This window comes from Nelumbo nucifera, chromosome 4 (genome assembly GCF_055504915.1).
Source record: "Nelumbo nucifera cultivar China Antique chromosome 4, China Antique-T2T, whole genome shotgun sequence".
NCBI lineage: Eukaryota > Viridiplantae > Streptophyta > Magnoliopsida > Proteales > Nelumbonaceae > Nelumbo > Nelumbo nucifera.
In genome coordinates this window covers 27,464,694-27,478,832 of record NC_142652.1, presented here as the reverse complement: position 1 = coordinate 27,478,832, position 14,139 = coordinate 27,464,694, and the positions used below count along the sequence as shown (strand labels likewise).

Sequence of the window (14,139 nt, the reverse complement as noted above, 5' to 3'; positions counted from 1 at the left end):
TTAGGCTCATCATCCTGCAACCTTCTACAAAACCAAGATCCCAATTCTGGCCCAGGGCAAGGGAAGTAAGGGAGGGGTAATGAAACTTGAAACTGGACTCCCTTTTAGCAAAGGAATGGAAAACATAGTTAGGAAAAGATCCTCGAGAGAAGAATTTCCCAGCCAAGTATCTTCCCAAAACCAAACAAAGTCCCCAGAGCATATATCATACCTTATAAAGCAGAGAAAAAGGTGAAAAGCATCACAAATAGCCTTCCAAGGTGACGCCAGAGTAGCCCTGTATGATACACTTGCATCCCAGCCATTTCCCACTTTGTCATGAATACTCACAATTACCCATGCCATAACCTCTAATACTTTCTTCCCTAAATGTGTTTGGGTACCGTGGTGTTGTGTGTCCATTGTGTTTATGCATTGAAAATTGGAGAAAAAGACATGACAGGCATGAATTGCAATGCAACATCCAACATTGTTTGTTGTGTTTTATTACACATAAGTGCTAGAAGACGCCACATAGATGAAACAAAAACACAACAATGGAAACATCAAATGATGTTTCCTCTAAAAGTGAGCTCTGCATAACTTGAGATAAGAAAAGCACAAAACGTTTGTACTTGATGAACCTACCAAACAAGATGCAAGTATAATCGCCTATGTAGCACTGATGTGTTGCTAAAACAGAATCACAACTGAACACAACATCACCGTACCAAACATCGCCTAAGAGTCTGCTCTAGTAGTGTAGCATTGTGCCAATTCACAAAATCGATGGACAAATAGAAAGATTGGATGAGGGTTTAAAAACTCTTGAATTACTATGCTATTGACCAATTCATAAAATTAACATGAGCAAATAGATTAAACAAGCCAATAAAAAACAGTTTATATCATGCCATCATTACTAAAACATGAATAAACAGAGCTTGACTATCCATCTGGTAGTCACTACATAAAGGCTTATCGCCCCAGCAATGCAACACGGTCCTTCTGAATTGCCTGGGAGAGGTTGAGGTCAAAAAGCTCACACCGAATTGGCATTTCCATCTCATAGAAGGGATTTTTCAACACATAATCTGTGTACAGTTCATAGATGATTTTTAAGAGGTCATCCATGTGCTGTGTTCCAGGTTCACAAACCACAAAGAATTTCGTTCCTGCAATAAGAAATACAGTACGGAGATTACCAATAAAATATATCTCATAAGTTTAAAGGTGGGGTTTCCCTTTTATAAATTTGTCACCAATGAAAGCATGTCATCACAGAATCAAATTCTACAGAAATGGAAGACTTAATACAGCTATTAATTCCCCATAACCAAAATAGTCAGAAGAACCAATTTAAAAGTCACCAATTGATGATTACAGTATATTTTTATCATATACACCATTACAATCATAAAAAATAATACCTTCCCAAACATTATAGTACAATGGTACCACATTCAGACCATAGATTTGCAGCCTTTTCAACCACTTAGTTGACTCATATCAGCAATGAATACAAACTTTCTCCCAATTACTAGATGTGAAATAAATGTAACTAACTAAATAATAGAAATGAGAATGAAAACAACAGCAATGGATAGGGAAAAACATCAGCTGGGTTGGGTCAACCCTCACCCAATCTGTGGTGATGAACCCAAATTGAAATTCCAAGCTCCAACCTGAAAGTATTCAATTCCAATGCAATGATTTATAACCCTAACTGAGTAACCCAATTTTTCTAATTTCTGATTAGGTTGGCTAAGATTTCCTATGACTGTAATTTGAACAATAAGTTGGAAAGACTTTGCATATAGTCAAACTCAGGCATGGTTCTTTTTATGTTACACAACCAACATAAACAAACAAATAAACATGAGTTAATTGATATTTAGTTACAGATGAACACAAACAAATAAATAAACGAAAGAAAAAGCATTTTGGTTGACTAGGTCAACTAGTTAGTTGATATTTAGTCGTCCCAAGGAACCACATCATCATGAGTATCGATCGACTAGTTAGTGAAATAGTTGGAATGAGTATGACCCTCAGTTGATGCTCTGATAACATTGAATAGCACAGTGAAATCATTTTGGGCATGGTACAATCAGTTGGGAATTATCAAAGTCGAACGAAAATACAACAACCGGTTAGCATTGTTGCATGAGTCTTCTGAATGGATGTTGGACATGCCTTGGGCTCTTAACACCCTGTGGATTCTTGACACTGTAGGTGACACTTTTCTATATCTCATTGCTAAATGGACAGCTAATATACACATTGAATGCCATCTTTTTCCGCAAAATATTAAGAAACAAAGATAGTCATTTAAATATGTTTTCTATGGGTTTATAGTGTTAAATTCAACAAAATGGAGTACTTATTATACTTGTTTTTTTATCAGTGAGTACTTGTTATACTTGTTTACAAGCATAATCATGAATCCTTGTTTTTTTTTTGTCCTGCTAGGTCAGACTCTCGGATATGTGATAGATTCTGATTCTCATGCCCATGTCCATGCAACACTGCTGATTAGAAATATTCTATATATAGCAGTTAAAAGTAATTTCTAGAACAATTTTGAAATGGTCTTTCCTTCCTGGTCAAAAAATAACCTTTCCATCTATTGCTTCAATCTTTCTATGCTCCAGAGGTGATTTTAGAGAAGAGTTAATCACATGGACAATGATAATGACAATATGACAATGATGAGCAGCAGGGGAATTATGGTGGTGATGTGGAGTTTGGATTGACGAGGATAAAGATTTTGTAATGAAGTCTCCTATTGGTGAAGATGATTTCAATTACAACCAGAAAGGCACAGCATGACTCCCATAAGGATGGGATGAAGACGAACTTTTCTAAACATAATAATAGTGCATTTGGTAACTAATGACAGTGAAGCTGCATGCTGGTAATGAGGATAAGGTTTCAGAGAATGTGTTAGAATTTGGAATGTTTGATGAGGGTAGTTTTAGTTCTGTGGTTGACATTGTGGTAAAGAATCCAAAAGGAGAGTAAGAAATAATGATTTTCAAGATGACTGGTTTATATCTTATATATGTCAGGCAAATAAGATGGTGTTTGGCATCAGAATGTTGATTAGCATACCCATTTTGCCTTGATTAGGACATGCATTGAAGTAGTAAGAAATGATATAAAGCATTCTTAATTTAATAATGGACATGGCACTGAACAGAACAGAATGGCGAAACAGGATTGATGTAGCTGACCCCATATAGTTGGGACAAGGCTTGGATGATGATGATTTTGCCTTAATTGGTGATACAACACCATAAACATTTTGTTAATGTTTCCAGTAGAAACATCTTTGGCAAAGAAAATGCTGACATTAAGAGAAGTCGACATTGTGTTTTGCTTTGTATATTTTAGAAATTATGGTGCAATTGGGAGGTGAAAACTGACAACTAAAAGGAGTTATGGGGATTCACTTTTCAATGCATCATGTTAGAGGGAACTATCAAAAAATGCACCATGTTAGAGGAGGAATCAAAGCAAAGCGGCTTTTTTTTCTGAATGGGAGGCACTCAGACCTTTGGGGAGGTTGAAAATGGTAGGTTTCTCCGGGAAACTGAAGAGGCTAAAAGAAAAAATAAAAGAATAAAGCCCATTTCAGAAGGGTAGAGGAAATAAAAGATAACTTGGTGGGGAGGATTGAGGAGCTGGATGGAAAAGAGGCTCTCAGAGCCATTTCAGAAGAAGAAAGAGGGGAAAGATGGAATCAAAAGAAAAAACTAGAAGAGATAGTACGAAAGGAGGAGATTTGGAGACAAAAATCAAGGTGTTAGTTGCTCACAGAAGGATATGGGAACACTAAGTTTTTTCACTCTCTTGCAATTGGAAGGAGAAAGAACTTAATCCTTAGTGTGGAGGAGGAGGGACAAGTGGTAAGAGTAAGTCAGGGGATTACAAGGATTTTTGTCAATCATTTTAAGGAAATTTTCTCAAGCCCACATGGAGTGTTACCAGAATTGCCAGAGCTGGAAGGGGATGTTCTGTCAGAAGAGCAATCTCTTGCCGTAGAAAGGAGATTTTCCCTGCAAGAAATCAAGGAGGCTATTTTTTCAATGGACAGATCTAAAGCCCTTGGACCGGATGGTTTCTCCATGGCCTTCTATCAAGAGTGTTGGGACATGGTGAAATCAGACATCTTGGAAGTCTTTAATGAATTTTTCTCCAAAGGGGAGGTATCATCAGGAGCAAATGCCACATTTATCACTTTGATTGCAAAGAAGAGGGAGGCCAAAACTCCTAAAGACTTTAGACCAATAAGTCTCATTGGGAATGTTTACAAAATTCTGTCAAAGGTCTTAGCAGAAAGACTAAAAAAGGTGTTACCCTCAACCATATCTCCTTTCCAAGGAGCTTTTGTAGAAGGAAGGCAGATTGTGGATCAAATCTTGGTGGCTAATGAATGCATCGGGGAAAGAAGAAAGGGTAGAGAAAAGGGGCTGGTTTGTAAGGTAGATCTAGAAAAAGCCTACGACCTAGTTAATCGGGAAGTCCTTCTAAAAGTATTAGAAAGACTGGGATTTGGAGATAGATGGAGGGCTTGGATCAAAGGATGCTTAAGTTCAGCTCATTACTCAATCCTAATTAAAGGTACAACAAAGGATTTCTTCCCGGCCAGGAGAGGAATTAGGCAAGGTGACCCCCTATCCCCATTCTTGTTTACCCTAGTAGCAAAAGTGTTAAGTAGAATGGTGGCAAAAGTTGACGCTCAAGGCCTTATTAGAGGTTGGAGGGTAGGTAGAAATCAAGTGATTGCTACCATCCCCAATTTGCAAATGACACCATATTTTTTTGTTAAGGAAACAATGAGGAAATGGTGGAAAACTTGAGGGTGCTGTTGAATAATTTTGTTGGACCAAAAGTGGAATTGTAGGGGTCAATTTGGAGGAAGGAGAACTAATAAGATTTGCGGAGATCTTGGAGTGCGAGATCAGAAGCTGGCCTATTAATTACCTAGATCCCTTAGGAGGAAATCCCAGGTCAGTTGGGTTCTGGAAACCAGTTTCAGAAAGGTTTGATAGAAAGTTAGCCCTTTGGGTTTCTTTGGGTGGAAGAATAACCTTGATTAGAGCCACCCTGGAAAACCTCCCCACCCATTTCCTTTCAACCTTTAGAATCCCTTCTAAGGTAGCAAGGTGCTTAGAGAAGTATATGAGAGATTTCCTTTGGGACCCAGGAGAGGAAGGGAAGGACCACTTGATCAAGTGGGAACAGGTTAGTAAACCTAAGGAACAAGGGGGTTTAGGAATTGGGAACATCCTTTTAAGGAACACAACTCTACTAGGTAAGTGGCTTTGGAGGTTTCCCTTCGAGGGCGATAGATTGTGGCACAAAGTGATTGAGAGCATTCATGGGGTGACTAGAAATGGCTAGGATGCAAAAGTTTCCCCTCACAGTTCTTCGGCTTCTCCTTGGAAAGCAATTCACGAAATCTACCCTACTTTCCTCAATTCCATCCGGTTCGATGTGGGACAAGGTACTAAAATTTTGTTTTTGGGAAGATCTATGGGTAGGGAAAACCCCACTAAAAGACCAATTCCTTGATCTCTTTGCATTACCATCAAACAGTTTGACTTTGAGTAGAATCCGGATGAGCCCTGTGTTTACAGGAAGACAATGGGAGATAAGGTTACGTTCTTGGTTTTGTATGTAGATGACATCCTACTCATTGGGAATGATGTGGGAATGTTAACTACGGTGAAAGTGTGGCTTTCACAGCAATTCTCCATGAAAGATCTTGGAGAAGCCTCCTACATCTTGGGTCTTCGACTCTATAGAGATAGATCAAAGAGGCTAATAAGATTATCCCAGTCTATTTACATAGACAAAATTGTCAAGACATACAACATGGAGAACTCCAAAAGATGAAATGTTCCTTTCAGGCATGGAGTCACTCTCTCCAAGGGTATGTCTCCCAAGACTCCCGAAGAGATTAAGGGAATGAGAGAGGTTCCCTATGCCTCAACAGTAGGGAGCATCATGTATGTCATGCTATGTACTCGATCTGACATTGCTCAGGCAGTGAGTGTGGTAAGTAGATATCAATCAAACGTAGGACAGGAGCACTGGACAATTGTGAAAAACATAGTGAAATACCTTCGAAGGACAAAAGAGTTTTGTTTGGTATTCGATGGTCGTTCACTACAGATCCTAGGGTATACTGATGCTGACTTCCAATCAGACCCAGATGATAGAAAGTCTACATCTGGTTACATCTTCACGATGGGGTCCTATGCAGTTAGCTGAAAAAGCAGCAAACAGGGGTCCACTACAGATTCCACAACCAAGGCCGAGTACATTGCCACAAGTGAAGCTACCAAGGAAGCCGTTTGGATGAAAAAGTTCATTCAAGAATTAAGAGTTGTTCCGTCCAACACATCACCCATTCCACTGTTGTGTGACAACACTAGAGCCATTGCTCAAGCTAAGGAGCCATGAGCCCACTCGAAGTCAAAGCACATCGAGAGAAAGTACCACATACTGCGGGAGATTGTTGGAAGAGGGGACATCCAGATTCAGAAGGTAGCAACAGTGGAGAATGTGGCAGACCCATTGACTAAGCCACTTACACAGAAAGTATTTGAAAAACACATGGAAAGTAGGTAACTCCAGCTTGTACCCGATTGGACCTAAGTGCATGTGGGAGCTGTTAAACAATGCATGCCCTTAGCTCTAATCAAATTGATGTACCTTTTGACATTTATTGTAAATGAATAAAGTGCATAATTGATTCATGTTATTATGGTGTGTTTTTGTGTAATACCCTTAAACTGGACACTTATGAGACTCGTGTTAGTTTAGAATCTTCACATCCGTTGGATAGACCTGGGGAGGTTTATCCTACCAAGGCTGACACTAATTTGTTGCCAAGTCGATTGGGATGGCTTGTCTCAGCTGCCAGGGTGAGACCTGAAGCACATGTAGTGTAGGTTTGTTTGAAACTCTAAACCGGACCATTTTCTAGTTATGCCCTGGACCTTGGAGACAAATGGGCAAAACTGGAAAGTTAAACCTAACCCCTAGACTCAATTATGGTATTGCACTAGGTGTTGGACTGGGTTGTCTTTGATATGCCAATCAGTGAAATTCTTAGCGGGGGTCAAAACCTGGGTATGTTGGGGCAGTCTAAGAATTCACCTGAGTGGGTGATCATAGTGACAGAATCAACCCCTTTGTCGGACAAAGTGAATGATCGGGGAATGCACTCTCTCTGAAGGAAACCTAAACTGCTGACACTGGATTTCAAATGTGTTTGAAATTTGTTTTACAAAATATATTTATATAGAGATATACATATATATTATGGTTTAACAAAATGTTTGCAAAAATGTTTTAATTCCCGGGATCCATGTGAGCAAAGAGTGCAACACTGTACCTTGTAGCCAAGGGAGAGGTCCTCTCTTGTCGGGTAGTGTTTGATCATTATGGGCTGAGAGGTTAAGTGTAAGACCATTTAGGGTTTATACCTGATGGGCTAATCTCACATAAGTCCATAGTCCTTGGGCCTTTATAAGGTGGTTGAACCCAGGGACCATTTAGTGTAAATGTTGGGCCTGCTAAGAGCCCATGCTGATGGGCTCAGGGGCCCACTGTCTTCAGCAATGAATTCGGCTAGGCCTTGTAACAGAGGCTAGGTTGAACCCATATGGCTTTTGTGGAGATCAATGTTAGGATCCCACGCCATACAAAGAGAGCCAAGCTAGCTAGCAAATTAAAGGGGAAGTGAACCTGATAACTTAATGGGCCTAAAGCCCATTTCAAACTGGGCTTAATTTGATTAATTAAAAGAGGGCGAATTTGAGATCAGATCTGCTTCTAGATCAGCAAGAGGATAAGATATGTCTTATCCACTTAGGAGTTCTGATCCAAATAAAGATTTGGATCAAAAAACCCTCTCTTGATATGATTAGGAAGCTGATCCAAGAAGGATTATAAATAGAGGGAGAAATCCTTCTGTTAAACACTTTTTGCAAATCTAGATCTTCTCTATGCTCTTGCCACCCTACCCTGTTCGATCTCCAGTTCTTGGAGTGATCAAGATTGGATCTTGATATTGTTTCTTGCTGGAAGAAACAATCTTGAAGTTGTGCTCACATCCCTACATGATTCTTGCTGAAGAATTGGGGTTCTTACTGAAGAATCTCTTTGCTGATCATGCCTCACCCTAAGTTGTGTCATCTTTAGTGGAGGAAGGATTTGGTGAACTCTTTGGGCGTGAACACCTACGTTGGGAACTACTGTTGATTCCATATCAGGTATATCCCTTCCTTAATCTTGGTTTCAGATTCCGTATGCAGTCTTTCTAAATCAGGGAATTTGATTCCCGGAAGGGGGAAAGAAAATTTTTTAAATTTCGCCCAGCCACCCAGCATGGTTCAGCCATCCATATGATGGATCTCCCTTTCCTTCAATCTAACCTTAAGGGGGAAGCTTTTCCATGTTGGGATCACCATGTCCAAACGGTGTGAACTGGAATTTGGGCTTTAGAAGGAGGATAAGGGAAAACGAGTGTGAATCTTTAATCCAATTGCTGGACCTCCTAGGGAAAATCCACTTGGACCCTTCGTTGCAAGACTCTAGAATCTGGGTAGGCTCTCCAGACGGCCTGGCCTCTTTTCTTGCTCCTCTTTCTTCAAAGTACTTGCTTTCCCCAAAGATCCAAGCCTTCTACTGGGAAATATTCCTTGGTAAGGTAAACACTTGTGATATGCTACAGAAAAGGAGGCCATATATTTGCCTTTCTCCTCATGTGTGTTCTTTGTGTAAAGAAAGTGGTGAGACCCTTTCTCATTTAATGATATCCTGTTCTTTTGTGCATTGAATTTGGGAATTCTTTTGTACTCTCTGGCTGCAAGTGGGTTCCCCCTCAAGATGTGGCAGGACTCTTCAACCATGATTTCTTGAGACAGCGAAGGAAAAGAGGGATAGTAATGTGGAAAGCAACAAAGGCAGCAATTTGCTGGGTAACATGGGAAGAGAGGAACAACAGAATTTTCTTGGAAAAAAGTAGAACAGTAGAGTTAGTGATTGATAGTATCAAGGTGAAAGTAGCCCATTGGGTAAAATCCTTGGATAGCTTTCAAGTCTTCTCAGTCGCAGACATTCTAAGAACATGGTCCGAAGCATAGTTGTCAAGGCGATGCCTAAGCGGGCGACTAGGCAGTTTTTGAAGGTCGCCTCGCCCAAACGCCAGATGTTTTGTGCACTAGGCGCCTGCCCAGAGACTTAGGCGGGCGCCTAATGTATCTAAAATATTTTTTAAAAATTTATTAGTTTAATATTCATTGGTTGTTGTATTCTTTTAAAATAAGCCTTGTTAAACTGTATCAGTTTAGTATTAAGACAACTATAGAATAGTGTATACAACTAAACTAAGACAAGGGTTTACAAGGGTTTTGGTTCGATTGGAGAGGGAGGAGAACCGAACAGGCGAACTCTGCAAGCTTGAGCAGCTCAGCTCCACCGCAGTCGCACTCGCACCTTAGTTCAGCTCAGCTCAGCTTCTTCTTCTTCTTCTTCTTCTTCTTCTTCTTCTTCTTCTTCTTCTTCTTCTTCTTCTTCTTCTTCTTCTTCTTCTCAGATATCAGTTCAGTCGAAAAAACAGGGGCTCGCCAGTCCTTTTCTTTTTCTTTTTTCGAAAAAACAGGGGCTCCACCCCTATACTCCTCAATCCTCCCTTTCTCCACTTCTTCTTCTTCTTCTTTTTCTCCTTCTTCTTCTTCTTCCACCCACCCCATGAGTGGTGTTCTCAGTCCGTCACTCACTCTCAGTCGTCAGTCCACCCCATGAGTCCCTTTTTTTTAGGAAAAGAACAAGGGCTCCGCCCTACTCTTCTCCTCCCTTCAGTCATTCACAGTTTCACACTTGAAGTCTTGAATCATCTCAGTTTTTAATCTCTTCTCTAATCTCTTCTTTAATTCTTCTTCTCATTCAAATTTTTTTATATCATTAGTATATATGATTATGTGGTTGATTTTTTTATGGCTGAATTAAATGTCTTGAATCTGAAACTTGAATCAAATGTTTATGGCTGATTCTTCTTCTCATTCAAATTTTTTATGACTGATTTTTTTATGGCTGATTCAGTGATTGTATGGCTGAATTGAATCAAATGTTTTTTTTATGGCTGAATTGAATCAAATGTTTTTTTTATGGCTGAATTACATGTCTGAAAAGCATATATAAAGTAAAAACTCAATAAAACAAGCATTTTAAAATTCCAACGCCTAGGTGGTGCCCTGTGGTCGCCTAGCCTCGCCTAGGTGCCTTGAAAACTATGGTTCGAAGTAGCACAATCTTTGAGAGTAAGAGGTAAAGTAAGGCTGGAATGGAAACCACCAGAAAGCAATAAAGTAAAGCTGAATTTTGATGGGTGCTCCTTTGGAAATCCAGGCATCTCAGGAATCGGAGGAGTATTAAGAAACTTTGACAGGAGGATATTGGGTATGTTCTCAGGACCGATTGGCAACGGAAACTTGCTGAAGGCTGAACTATTGGCATTACTACAAGGGTTAAAACTAGCCAAACAACTAGGATGCAGACATGTTGAAGTGGAAGGGGACTCAAAAGTAGTAATATCATGGGCAACAAATAGCAGCCATACCCCATGGACGTTTAAACATGTGATTAGGGAAGTGGAGAAGATTGCAAAGGAGGTTGATGCTGAATTTAAATGGGTCCGAAGAAGTGCAAATGGACTAGCTGATGGATTCGCAAAACAGGGGGCATTGAGACAACAATTATTTTGGGCTGCACTGTAATGAGGGGTAGAATAGAATGATTAAAGGGGATCAACAGTCCCATCACCAAGTTGTATAAACTGCTTATAACCTGAATTTAATAAAATACATTTTTACTGATAAAAAAAATTGTTGAGGGAGATTCAAAAATGGCTGTTAACTGGATACAAAATGAGGAGATGAAGATATGGATCTACGACAATGAAAGGAAGAAAATCAGGTGGCTAACTAGAGACATGGAAGTAAATGACAGTTGGGTTAAGCTGAGTGCTAACTCTGTAGCTGATGCTCTAGCTAAACAAGGGGGAGAGAATCTTTGTTCTGGCATAGTTGTAAGGGAGAGAAAATATCATGGGAAGAGATAAAAGGTTTTATCTCTCATTGTCTTTGTTTTGTACCTATATTCACTGTACTTCTAATTGCTCTCACTAATAAAAAGCATTTGTGGCTATTGATATATATATAAAAAAAAATTGTTGCTTGTGAATTGCCAAAAACCCTGCCACCAACCTAGTTTGATCCCAAACTTATCTTATTCTTTTATCACTACCAGACCAAGCTGGAGCACCCAACTTGATTAGCATGAACTGTTTATTCTATGTCAACATGGTTTTGGTTCACAACAACTGTTTTAGCATGTACATAAGACTTTGACTATATGTACTAGACTGGAGTCAGTGTACTAGACTGGACTCACTGGACTCCATTCTTACACAAACCAGAGACTTACACATTATAGAACATGTTGCCCAAAACTACAAATTGCATCTAGGTTTCTAGTACTGTGTTATTATCAAGCCTCATGAGCAAAAATGCAACAAATGTTCTAATTGAAATGCAATACTGAGCAAGTCTAAACCATAAAGTCCATCTTAGTTTTTTATACTGATTTGTAATAAGCATTTACCAAGAAAAAAAAAACTGTAACAAGCCACATACATAAGAACTTAGCCAATGTATTAATTTATGTACAAAGAAGAAATCAATAATACAGTATATCCATTTCGAATTCTCATATTAAGTTATGATCAAATGTCACATGTGAGAATTATCCAAATATACAAATTAAAATAGTGTGTGGAGCAAGCCGCGGTAACAGAATTTATCAAGATAAATTAAACTGTAAATTGTTCAATAATGAGCATGCCTAAGCAAATACTATTTGGATTTACCAGTAAGTGACTGGAAGCAATGAAGATCAAATGTGTCAGCTTCGAGGAGTTCGATCCCAGAACAACCCATAGTGGGAGACAATTGTTGAGAGATCGCATGCATTGAATGCCATAAACTTGCCAACCGCAGGCTATCATTTGTATCCATTCGCCCTGCTGATCCGTAATCCTAAATGTAAAAACCATATTAGAACACACAATTACTTACCAAAAATATATAAGAACAAGGAAATTCTTTCAAAATGTTCCGAAAGTGCAATCCATAAATAAATAACCTATGAAGTATGAACCAATAAAGGAAAGAAGAATACCTTGTAGAAGATTAATCCCCCAGATTTGTTGATGATAAAGAGGCTGTATATTGCGGCCATTAAGAAGACTCTAGAATGACCTGAATATTGAAAATATAGAGGTCTCGTGACTGAGAATATACAATAAAAAATGGAAACATATACAACCTTATTCAGTCATGGATTAACACATTCATAGATGCAAGTTTGAGGGTGAAAGCTAATAGTAGATTGATTCCTGAGGTATGCAAAAAAGTAGGGCACAGTAATAGATCGTCGTTCCCCCTTGTTTGGAACCCCAGACTGTAATTCATTTGGATCTTGAATTTCAATCCAATGATCGTTCTCCCTTGTTTGGGCACAGTAATAGATTTGCCACATGGCAACTTTTGGTCGTTACTATGCCATGTCATCTTATAAAACGCCAGGTTTGTATTGTGGGGTCGGACAACATATTAATTTATCAAAATGAAATGGAATCAGATATCCTGCAAAATTTTCCCAACAATCAAACATTGGAAAACTGATATTCTCAAATATCTGGTCTCAGCAATCAAACACAACATGGCAAAATGAGAAAATAAATTTTTCTTTTGCATCACATTCTTTCTCCACAACCAAACAGACCATTTGGTCATTTTCAAGGAAACCAGGTTAGATGATTCACAGGGCAAATGGAGACTTGAATTCTACAGTGTCATCACTATAATCACAGGTAACGCTTTTAGTACCCCATAAATGCTGATAGAAGGCCACAAACAAAACACCCATTTAACCTTTAAGACCATAGACAAGGCTTTTACTTTGCTTGGAATACCTCTCCTTGCTCGTAGTCTTTTTCTCTCATTTGAACATGTCATTTGAGCTTTACCAAAAAAAAAAACAAAAGAGCATGTGATTTGAGGATGAGCTATTAGTACTGGGTATGTAGTTTTCGGCCTTTTAAACCATTTAATCAATTTAATCTTTTTTGTGGTGACAAGGCATCACCCACACACAAAACAACAGAAGAAAACTGCTAGGAAGCAGAATAAAAATAAGCCACCCAATTTACAAAGTTGAAAGTTGAAACCCCAACATATCTCCCAATTTGTCCCATAAATCCTCTCTAGAAATTTGATTAAATTCTGGAGATACCAGAACCCAGTCTGCAACTGAGTTGCTAACAGATTCTGGCAATAGCAACCTTTCTTTCTTTCTTCCTCTTAACTTCGGTCATGAAGAAAAAATTTCTGCAGCAGATTCTGGCTGAAAGTTTGGCAACACAAAGAAAGTAGTGAAGATTTTCCACAAAAACCCAGCAACCTTACATGAGAGGAATAGATATCCAACAGTTTCCTCCTGTTCTTTGCAATAGGAAGCACATGCTAGCCATGCTAAAACCCCTGGATTTCAGATGATTCACAGTCAATATGCTGTCCATTGCCACGAGCCAAGCAAACACTTCAACCCTTGGAGGGACCGGATTTTCCCAAACACCACCTATCTGATTTGGATCTGAATCATCCTTGAGAATAGCTATGTAACATGATTTAACAGAGAACTTCCCATTTGAGCACTCTTTCCACCAAAGTTTATCCCTTGTCTGAGTTGATTTCTTCACTTCCTCTAATTCCTCCACTTCTATCCGTTTGGCTCACTTTTATATTATCCGTTTCCCATTGTCCATCGAAGATACCAAGCAGCCAGTTGGCAGCTTGTTATATATCCCTCCAACTTTAAAATTTTAAATTTGTATTCAAAACCCACCTTAAATTTTCAAATTTTGACACTTTCCCCCCACCTCCTTAATGGTCTTGATCATGGTTTTGAAAATCGAATCGGACCAGATGGTCAAACTGGTTGACCCGGGAATTGATTAGGTAATTGGTTTCATTTTAAACCGTTGGTTTGGTCAGTGACCCATTGACCATGTGGTTGAAC

General features: G+C 39.1%; 1 protein-coding gene across 3 annotated transcripts; it reads right to left on the bottom strand.

The window, feature by feature from the left end:
* Positions 1-785: 785 nt before the first annotated feature.
* Positions 786-13,843, bottom strand: LOC104602934 (uncharacterized). Of its 3 annotated transcripts, none has more exons than XM_010266808.3 (4): positions 13,527-13,843; positions 12,238-12,317; positions 11,927-12,095; positions 786-1,154 (listed from the first exon to the last, which is right to left on the bottom strand). In XM_010266808.3, the coding sequence occupies exons 2-4, from the start codon at positions 12,295-12,297 to the stop codon at positions 958-960; spliced, it is 426 nt and encodes a 141-aa protein (XP_010265110.1). In that variant the 5' UTR covers positions 12,298-12,317; positions 13,527-13,843; the 3' UTR covers positions 786-957. The 3 variants fall into 3 exon arrangements, with proteins under 3 accessions (XP_010265110.1, XP_088742767.1, XP_010265109.1); XM_088886641.1 differs by lacking the exon at positions 13,527-13,843 and adding an exon at positions 13,403-13,421; XM_010266807.3 differs by lacking the exon at positions 13,527-13,843 and adding an exon at positions 12,385-13,004.
* Between the last annotated feature and the right edge of the window lie 296 nt (positions 13,844-14,139).